General features: G+C 42.2%; 1 protein-coding gene across 1 annotated transcript; it reads left to right on the top strand.

Annotated features, from left to right (window-relative positions):
- Nucleotides 1-382: 382 nt before the first annotated feature.
- MED21 (mediator complex subunit 21) lies at nt 383-9,134 on the top strand. The gene is made up of 4 exons (XM_032206177.1): nt 383-440; nt 659-773; nt 5,312-5,412; nt 7,869-9,134. Exons 1-4 carry the CDS (start codon nt 399-401, stop codon nt 8,043-8,045), a joined length of 435 nt encoding a protein of 144 aa, XP_032062068.1. The 5' UTR covers nt 383-398; the 3' UTR covers nt 8,046-9,134.
- Nucleotides 9,135-10,590: the final 1,456 nt, after the last annotated feature.

Below are 10,590 nucleotides of genomic sequence, written 5' to 3'. Positions count from 1 at the left end.
TAGAAGACCATCAAAATTAGCTTTTTGCTTGGAGCTGCTGTCCTAGCTGACCTCTGGAAATGAGACTTCTGTCACTGTCCTCAGCTCAGCATTCAGAGGACATACTGTGGCTCCAGCGCCTGCGAGAGGCTCCATAAACCCCACTTACTCCAGGCTCAGCACCGCACTCAGCCAGCTTGCAGAAGCCCCAGGACAAACCTGCCAGCTTCACTAATACCTTAGAAACGAGCGGTAGCTTTGCGCTAACACTGTGCCAACAGCTCTGTGGCCCGGCTTCGGTGGCCAGTGTCGCGGCTCGGCTTTTTAACCAAGCCCCGAGCTACCCCGGGCCGCGGCTCCTCCCGGCCTGCAGGGGGCAGGCTCGGCCCGGTGTCCGGGCGGGGCGGCAGAGCAGCGCCATGGCGGACAGGTTAACGCAGCTGCAGGACGCTGTGAACTCGGTGAGGCAGTGCTGCTGTCCTCTCCTGTCTCTTCTGCATTTTTCTTTCTGCAGGGGAGAGGGGCCCGGCGTTGGGCGCGCTGCGCTGGCAGCCCAGGGGGGCATCGCCGCTGCTGGCCGCGGGCACTGCTCCCGTCCGTGCCGCGGGGTCGGAGGGCGAACCGGGATGGACGTGGCCGCGGTGCTGAGGCAAACTAACGGTCTCGTTACCGCCCGCAGCTCGCAGACCAGTTCTGCAATGCCATCGGGGTGCTGCAGCAGTGCGGCCCGCCGGCCTCCTTCAGCAACATCCAGACGGCAATCAACAAGGACCAGCCGGCTAATCCGACGGAAGGCGAGTCCTCCTGCCTCTGCTAGCGCGCCGCGAGCGGGTCCCGGTGCGGAGTGCCCCGTGCCTCTGGCTGTGCACCATCTTGTGCTCGGCAGGCAGTTCCGCCGGTAGTAACGCGAGGGGTGGCTGAATTTAAGTCAGAAACAACATCAGCTGCACTTGCTGGATAAGGTTGTGGTAGAGGAAAGATCACTTTAAGTTTTAACTAAGCATTAAAACATGTTTCTTGTGGTGGTTTGTTTGCACACATGCAGTAGCCTTTTCTATATAAGTTATTGTAATAGGACTGTTGGGGGAGGTTGTTAGTGAGCAGCCCTTTACTTCCAAAAAAAAAAATATATATATATATATTTACAAGAATAGGGGTTAGTTTCATGAAGTGGAGCATGAGTTTAAAATTCGCCATTTCATAGACTTGTAGTTATTTATGTTTCTGTATGTGTTGTTTGCTTATGAAATTAAGGAATAATGTCTTGTTGACTCTCCCAGCTGACAATTGTGGTTTTTTTTTTTTCAGTTGCTGTTGGTAGGTTGCTTGGGTATTGATTTATTTTTTTCCTGAGAGAAATAAAACTAATGTAAGATACTAAAATTGAAAAGCAAACTAAAAGTTCTATGTAATCTTAGAATTTCAAGTTAGTATTTAAATAATTATGTTATCGTCATCCTAAATCAATACCCCCTATTGTTTTTCCCTGAGAAAATTTTGCAGGTTTCATGCATTAGATAAAGTTTTATTAGTAGGATACCAGGGGAATGGTGATTCTCTTTCTAGGACAGTTGTTGACTAGTCCTTCATTGGGTACGGTGGCTTGCTCTCTGACACAAATTAGTTGGAAAAAAAATCAAGTAAAAGATTTGTTTGCTTCTTTATGGTACTTGAGGCTCTTCCAGGTACTGACATCTATGTGATGACTTAAGAGTTAGAGGCTTTGTTAAGATCCTAAAAGGGTCAGTCCTCTGCTTTGTCTTTCTTATTCATTTCCCTGAATGTAGTGAGTTCAGTAAAATCATATAACTGAGTTAATGATGCTGATGAAACAAAACTACCAGTTACACGTCCTTGGGTATTTAAATTCTTAACAAACAGGCCTTAAAGCTTAGTCTGGAGAGCAGTGATGTACAGGTAAGAGTATATATGTGATAACACAAAGGACAAGCTTTAAGTGGGTTTGTTAGGGTGCTTTTGGTTGCCTGGGTTGTTTTATTCAAGTCAAGCGTACCTTTGAGAATGTCAATCTTTTCTAGTTTTTTCTCTTTTGGAGAATATTTTCTCAGTTCATGAAAGATTTGTGGAAGCAATCAACAGGAAAAAATGTGTAAGATCTTAAATTATAAATTGAAGGCTGTTTCAGTATTCTAGCTGCAGTAACAAATTGATTCAAATTGAATGGATACAACTCCATATGGGAAAGCTTTGTTTCTGACTTATAGAGTCTCTTATTAAAAATCCACGTAGGTCTTTCAAAGATCTGGTAGCTAAATTAAGATCCATTATTAACTTATGTTCTTCTGTTTCTCAGTGGCAATTTAACTTTTCCTGTGGCTGAATAGTTAACTTTTTTTTTAAAAAAAAAAAAACAACTAAGAAACCTTGCATTCTTTCAAGATTCTTAACATAATTTACTGTCTGTTCTGAAAGTAGCAGGACTCATTTTTTAAAAAAAAAAAATATTCATGAGAATAGAACAAACGATTAGAATTTTTCAAAGTAGCACCCTTCTGCATCTACACACTGCCAATGAGTTTTCCAGTTTTTGTACACCTCCAGGAACACCTGGACCGGAATGCTGTTTAGCTCCCTCATCATGGCCTCTTGAAGCACCTCTATCAATGCGTGATGCTTCCGTTTGAGCGTTGATTTTATTCTCGGGAATAGAAAAAAGTCTGGTGGGGCCAAGTCGGGGCTGTAGGGGGGCTGAGGCAGCGTTGCCACCTTGTGCTGGGCAAGATACTCCACTACGCGGAACGCTGTGTGGCTCGGCGCGTTGTCATGGTGCAGCTGCCAATTGTTGACGATGGCTGGGCGGACGCAAGCAATGCATTTTCGCAGTCTTGTGAGGACTTCCACGTAAAAAACTGCATTAACTGTTTGTCCGGGTGGTACAAACTCTTTGTGGATGACTCCATATCGATCAAAAAAAGCAAATGAGCGTGGACTTTTGCTTGGATTTGCTCATTTGTGCTTTCTTGGGGCGTGGGGAAGCAGGGGTGTGCCATTCTGTGCTCTGCCGCTTACTCTCCGGGTCGTATTCAAACACCCACGTCTCGTCACTGGTCACAACATTGTCCAAAAAGTCGGGCTTCTCATTCACATGATGAAGAAGATCCTGGCAGATTGCTTTCCAGTTGGCCTTTTGCTCCTCTGACAACACTTGTGGCACAAACTTCGCGCACACTTTCCTCATGGCTAAGTTTTCTTTCACCATCTCAAAAACTTGGGTTTAAGGAATGCTTAAGTCATCAGCAATCATTCTGATACTCATCCTGCGATCACGGTTCAGTAAATTTTTCACTCGCGACACATTTTCATTGGTCTTGCTGGTCGAAGGGCATCCAGAGCGGTCGTCGTCTTCCACTCTTTCCCTACCTTCTTGGAACAGCTTGTGCCACTCAAAAACACCCAATCTACCCATGGCAGCATCACTGTAGGCCTTCTTAATCATGTCGTGAGTCTCTTTGCCCATTTTACCAAGCTTTACACAAAATTTGATCGCGTATCGCTGCTCCAGTAAACGCTCCATGATTCTCCGTGACGAGGCGTTTTGACAGGTTTTCACAGTACAAGCGACCTGCTCTCTTCAACAGCTGACAGCCGACTGCCGATTTTTCCCAGCGTTCCCAATATCCCCCTCCACTGATCGTGCGCGTGCAGACTGCCTCTCGTCTGCCCGTTCGCCCAGGAAAAAGCCAGTCCTACTACTTCCAGAATAGACCATGTAGTCTGTGTATTTGAATTTTTAGAACCTTTACAGTTTCTAGTGTTCTCTTTACGTCTAGTGACAGACTTCAAGGCAAGGGTTGAAAGGTTAAATGAGTTCTTAGCTACTTTCAGTGCTTAATGTAGTGACTAGACTAGTACTGTTCTTAGTAATTTCTTAACTGGCTAACCATGATGGAGTTCTAGCTATTTTCTCACTTATATAAAGCCCAGCCCTTTGTATAACCAGTTACCTTGTTCTATCTGGGATTGTAGTCAAACTGCCATCATCTTTGTAGAACGGCTCAGGTTGGAAGGGGCCTTAAAGATCATCCAGTTCTACCCCCCCTGCCATCAGCAGGGATGCCACCCACCAGACCAGGTCACTCAGGGCTTCATCCAGCCTGGCCCTGATCACCTCCAGGCCTCCAAAGTTTCTCTGGGCAACCTGTGCCAGTGCCTCACCACCCTCTGAGTGAAGAATTTCTTCCTAACCTCTAATCTAAGTCTTCCCCTCCTTTTGCTCTGTCAGATAATGACAAGACAAGGGAGAATGGTTTGAAACTGAAAGTTGTTCTCCATCTTTCTTATAAGCCCCCTTTATGTACTGAAAAGCTGCAGTGAGGTCACCTTGGAGCCTTCTCTTCAGGCTGAACAGCTCTATCTCTCTCAGACTGTCCTGTGATGAGGTGCTCCAACCCTCTGTGCATCCTTGTGGCCCTCCTTTGGACCCGCTCTAAGAGGTCTACATGCTTATGGTGCTGGGGGCCCCACAGCTGGCTGCAGCACTCCAAGTGGGGCCTCACAAGGCAGAGCAGAGGGGGACAATCCCCTCCCTCGACCTGCTGCTGACCATGCCTGTGTTGATGCAGCCCAGGATGCAGTTGGCCTTCTGGGCTATGCAAGCACTCACTGCTGGCCTATGCCAAGCTTTTGGTCCACCAGAACCTCTCCGCAGGGCTGCTCTCAATGAGTTCTGTCCTCATGTCTGGGATTGCCCCAGCCCAGGTGCAGCACCTTGCACTTGGCCTTGCTGAACCTCCTGAGGTTCACATGGGCCCACTTTTCAAGCTTTTCCAGGTCCCTTTGGACGGCTTCCCTTCCTTCTCTTGTATTGACTGCACCACTCAGCTTGGTGTTGCCTGCAAACTTGCTGAGGGTGCACCCAATCCCACTGTCTGTGTCATTGATAAAGATATTCAACAGTACCGGTCCCGAGACAGACCCCTGAGGGACACCACTCATCACCAGCCTCCATGTGGACATAGAGCCATTGACCATCACTCTCTGGGTGCAGACTTCAAGCCAATTCCTTTCCTACTGAATGGTCCTCCCTTCACATCCATCTCTCTGCAATCTGGAGATGAGGATGTCATGTGGGACTGTGTCAAAGGCCTAACAGGAGTCCAGGTAGATGACATCAGTCAGTTTTCCCTTGTCAACTGATGCAGTCACTAATATGGTTGTGTTCTTATCACTTATGATACTGTTACATCCTTCCTCTAGGGGAAATTTTAGCATCTGTATACTTCAACTCTTTAGAATTTTCTGTTGTAAAAGCAGGGTTGTGCTTATTTCAATAATGTGTTGAGTAGGCTGACTTTATTTAATTCTTTTAAAGAATATGCCCAGCTGTTTGCAGCATTGATTGCACGAACTGCAAAAGATATTGATGTTCTAATAGATTCCCTGCCTAGTGAAGAATCAACAGCAGCTTTACAGGTAAGAGTACTTGTAATTAAAAATATCGGCCATTACTGATGGCAACTTTCCTTCTTTTTTAAACACTTTTTTAACTTTCAGACATGCAATCATAAAAAGTGACTCTCGTGTTGGCCTGAATTTTTCAGGAAGGTAGCCTGTCAGTATTTTATGGGCTCACTGGAAAAACTGCTCTTTACATTTGGTTCTTAATACGGCTATGCACAGAATATTTTAAACTTTTTGGCTACAAAGTTTTCCAAAATTAACTTATCATAACATCACAGTCCTAAAGCATAGTACAGCTACCTGTGTTGTGTAGATATTCTAATATTAATGCAACAGATATGACAATACTGATGTGCATTGGCATTGTTGGCTGCTTTTTTTCCTTGGATCTTTCATTGTCTATTTGCTCATTAGGGCCGTTTCATTTTGTAGCTACACTTCTGTAGTCTTTCGTTCTGCTACAATGTTACTGGTTGTTAAAGGATTGGCAGGGTACGTTTGAAGTTCTCAATCTCTGTCACAAAGCAGTTCCTTCACTTTTCAGTAATAGGATGTACTCTTTTGGACCAGCCAGGCAATTTTGATGTTTTTATTTCTTGTTCTTCCTTTCTTTAGACCGCAGAAGCTCTAGGAAGAGCTTGGGAACAGAAAGCAGCTACTAACCAAGGCAGCTATTAGCAAGCGTAGCCAGTATCATAATCTCCATTCCCTGCCTTACAGGAATGGAACTGCTGCAAACAGTTTCTGAGCCCTTTTGCAACATTCAGCTGTTTCTCACTACCAAAAAATGTCTCAGACCTACAATTCAAAGAATGCTGCTGTGTTTTGTTTTGTTGTTGTTTTTTTTGTTTGTTTGTTTGTTTGTTTGTTTTTGATGTTCTGTGTGCAGACCTTGCATATTAAATGTCAGTTTTTTTGGACTCTAGTTTCTAAATTTACATCAAGTATTTTCTTTTTAGAATGCAGCAAGGATACAGAAAATTCTGTTTCTTTGAGAAATCTATTTAAGATCTCCTGAAGGTTTTACACCAGGGTTGATAATCTGTGACTATCCAAAAGCAAATTGGAAACCTTGCTAATAACAATTGAACATACTAATTGGGAATGTAAACACCAGCCTCATTTCATGTGACTGTATCTAATAGTTGAAGACTTCTTTCTTCTGCAGCTAAATTAGACTTATTTCATGAATGAGTTGGGTTTGATTGTAGTGACAGCTAATGCAAGCAAACCAGGGTGCTCCAGAAAGGAATTAGTTATCCAGTAGGGGCATGCTTTCCTCAGAATTGATATTCTAACAGTTTCTCGCTTAGTTCATGCAGAACTTGGTTTCAAAAGAACTTCTGATCTTTTTTGCTTGGTTTTGAGAAGTTAGCCTGGATTCCATCTTTTACTGATTCTAGTTTTGACTTTTATTTTCTGTTGTTTGAATTAGGGCACTATTAAAGATAAATATTCTGACATTTAAAAATACTATTTTGTCTTGTCTGATGGTGATTGGAATACTCTAAGGTATGCAATGAAGGTTTAGTTGAAAAAGGTAGATAGACACCTGATAGGTAGGCTTAAGTGATAAAAGGGGCTGCCACCTTAATACCCAACACAATTTACTGGTCCCTCTTGAGGTCTTTTGTGCCAAGGCTGATGCATATTTTGCTCAAAAATGGCAGTTTACCTGCAGTCAATCTTCTAACATCTGAGACTGAACTAACTGAGCTGGATTCTATATTTTGAGCTTGTATGTTTTTCTATTCTTTCTCTGACCTTTCTTCCAAGGTCTGTCAAGTCTTAGGTGATATATTAACCTTCATTGTACATGAGCCTTGCAGAGCAGGAGATGAATATGTTCAAAAACTTACCAGTTTAAGCATGATTATAAGGAGACCCATTAACCAGGTTTTAAGGGTTTGGGTAGTAGTTTAAAAAAAGTGTCTGAAGCCAATTTTGTTTCATCTGTTCTGTAATTGAGTTGGAACAAGTCTGAGTAGCTTTAAATTTGGTAAATATTTTACCTGAATGCTGAAGCTCAGGTGTTTTATTTCACTAACTTTGTCTAAGTGAAGCATTTTTGTTCAGAAATAAAATATGTGATTTTGTTAGTTTCATGTGAAATATGCTATTTAATAGGACGGTCTAAATAAGGTCCCCATAAGATTTAAGGATAGTTTTCAGTACCTGTGTGGGGAAGGGGATAAATATTCACTTCTTATCAGGAGAGCTAAGTGTTGCAGTATGAAAGCAGCTAACATCTCTATTTGGTGTTTTTAATTTACTCCATGTGGATATGCACTGTGTTTCAGGCTGCACGCTCTAATGAGTTACTCTGAATTTACTAGTATAGAATTTGGGGATAAAGGGAGAATCTTTGTTTTCTAGGGGGCGTTAACCGTTACATACTGCCTCCCCTCAGTAAGAAAGTCAGTTTTGTGTATTTGAAGATCCTTACTTGTCTCCCTTCCATTTTAAAGGCTGCTAGTCTGTATCGATTAGAAGAAGAAAATCACGAAGCAGCTGCCCGTCTAGAAGAGGTGGTTTATCGTGGAGATATGCTACTGGAAAAGATACAGAGTGCCCTGGCAGATATTGCCCAGTCACAGCTGAAGACGAGAAGCGGCACGCATAGCCAGCCCCTTCCGGACTCGTAGCACCAGGGGGCAGTGCACCCCTGCAAAATGCAACTGTGAAAGCCAGGTGAAAACACAGCTCTGTGTCTACAGGGAACTGCATCACCCAGCCCTGCTCCTGGGGGACTACCAAGTGCTCTGATTATCAGTAACGATGTCTTTCCTCAGAGGTTAAGTGGCATGTGACATATGAGAAACATATGGTGGTTCTGTTCTCAAATTTCACATCTTAGTGTATATTTCTTTGACTTAAAATGTTAATATCTTATTTTTTTTTTTCTGTTCATAGATATGTCTGACTTCAATCTGTTACTTTTTATATTGGCCTTACTGTCTAAAAGAAACAAAGTTACCATAATGGTATTTGTGTAATTTACTCATCTGTCTGCAAACTTGTATGTTCTTGGTGTATTTTCTGTAAAGCTCAAATAAGCTGTTTAATTTGCCAGAGTTCATACAGATAATGCTAGACAATGGCACAAATACAGTGGTGGCCATCTGTTTTAATTAACAAAAATGGTAATTAAACATTTGTATTACTACTTAGCTTATCTTTTACAGAGCAAATAAAGGGGTAGGTAAACTCTAAAGTTTGCAGAGCAAGTGTTCATGCCATTGGCATCTCATTTAAAAATAAATAAATCTGCAGATACGTGGTATGGCATCTCTTATCATTTGTAATTCACAAACGGGTTTTTAACTCCATTGCAGCCACTGATGTGCTGTTACTTGCTCATTGCTCTGCTTCTGCTGCTGTTCTGCATTCTCAAGGCAACTGGTGAATTCCTCTAAAGCAGACAGCAATAAGGAAGCATTGGATGGCTCTGAGAAACTAGCAGTGAGAACTGAAAGTAACTTATGTGATATTGCTTTTCAGCATAAGCAGCTGCTGCCATGTGAATGCTAAAATCATAAGCAGTAAAAGTCCTGTGATCCCCACCATGCTGTAGAGAGGTTTTTCTTTCTATCTTCACACACTGAAAAAACTTGTGCTCCTCATCCTAGGACTATAGAAATGCCAACATCTTTTCTTCCATTTGGAAAAAATAAAACGCAAAATAAAACTACCGAAAACAAACCCACCAGATGATTTGGGCTTCAGCACATGAACTTGGAGTCAAACTGTTGGTCACCCTCTATGTCTTTGAGTTACCCGACTTGTGTTATTGTGTTTATTTCTACATGTCTACTCATTTCCTGTTCAAGACTACCTTCTATGTATTGGACGTGCATCAGCTTAGGTAATGTGTATTGCTAATGTGGATGGACAGATAAGAGCAATTCAAGTAGGTCTTTAGCAATCTGATCTGTAGGGAATTAGATCCTTCTGCTTAGTAGGCTGCACCAATGGAATGAAGAGTGTAATGTGGCACAGAATGGTAGGTGTTGTAGCAGCATGTTTTGCGGATTAAAAACTACAAAGCTGTTCCAACCTGTAAAGTAATAAAATTGACATATTTAATCAGGCTTGTATTTAATTTAATATTTAGTCAAACTTGCATTTCTGTAGTCATAAATTTAGTCTGTTATTGTCAGGCTTACACCATACAGATTCCTCAAAAGAAACAACTGGGGAGGTAAAGAGGCTACACAAAGCACAACTCCAGTTCTGTAATGGTATAGCTATGTAAAATAACTGAGCTGTGGCAACTTACTAAGCCTTGTAAATATGCCTGTGGCCAGTGGAGGCTGAGGGGCAAAATTTTAATTTGAAGTAAGCTCGTCAGGCCTACTCTTTTCTGGGAAAACTGCATCCAGTGCATCTGAAGATGATGATTTTTTTAAAAAAGCTAATAGACTTGGAAAACTTTAAGTGAAGTGCTTGGCTTTGCTTACGTATTTTATAGGTATTGAGACATCTTAATTTCATATTTGTACAGTCCTGGAAAAGGGATTAGTTCTTTATAGTAGATTCCCTAGTACAGTTTAATATGGGCATCACCTCAAATTTGTTCACTTTGAAACTTCCTTTTTCAGAGATGGTGTACGTCTTCACTAACAATACAGTTTTTGTTCCATATATTTTTATTTTTGTACTTGAAAACTGCTGTATTAATGCAACTTATTAATATTGTTTAGCTGTAGAAATTTTCCTTTATTTGAATATAGTAGACCACTCTATGTTAAAGTGTGTGTTGGTATCTAGGTTAATCACACTTGAAAGAAAATTTTAAGAGGTATAAGCTCCCAGTATGTATATGTGGTTTCTCTGACTCTGCCTGTGTGTAGTTTAGCAAATGCTGCCGATTTAATTAATAGGGATGCAGTCTGATCCAGGTTAAAAAGCAGGAAGGCCAACATCATTCCTCTTTCCTTTGAGACTGTAATGATTGGGTGAGTGAGTAGCAATGTAAGATGTGACCCCGCTAGTCCTCATACGCTGTGTTGCTGGACTAGCTATTGTAAGTCCTTACCTGCTGTTTCCCAGGCTGCAGCTCATTCTGTAAGGCTCCATGGCTTTTGGTGTGTTGTGGCAGAAGGGGAATAACACGTATTTGCTACAGCTGTCTAGTGGAGAATGCATTAGGTCTGGGGCTTGGAGATGTGGATTCTTTTCCCCTCTGTG

The sequence above is a fragment of the Aythya fuligula genome, chromosome 1 (genome assembly GCF_009819795.1).
Source record: "Aythya fuligula isolate bAytFul2 chromosome 1, bAytFul2.pri, whole genome shotgun sequence".
NCBI classification, from domain to species: domain Eukaryota; kingdom Metazoa; phylum Chordata; class Aves; order Anseriformes; family Anatidae; genus Aythya; species Aythya fuligula.
The sequence above is the reverse complement of the archived record's forward strand: the minus strand, read 5'-3'. Positions and strand labels throughout refer to the sequence as shown.

Bases quoted from the DNA above. Each gene is read 5' to 3' on its own strand.
- MED21 (XM_032206177.1), top strand. From the start codon at position 399: ATGGCGGACAGGTTAACGCAGCTGCAGGACGCTGTGAACTCG. The intron at 441-658 runs GTGAGGCAGTGC...TACCGCCCGCAG, and splicing joins TGCAGGACGCTGTGAACTCG to CTCGCAGACCAGTTCTGCAA. The intron at 5,413-7,868 runs GTAAGAGTACTT...TCCATTTTAAAG, and splicing joins AATCAACAGCAGCTTTACAG to GCTGCTAGTCTGTATCGATT.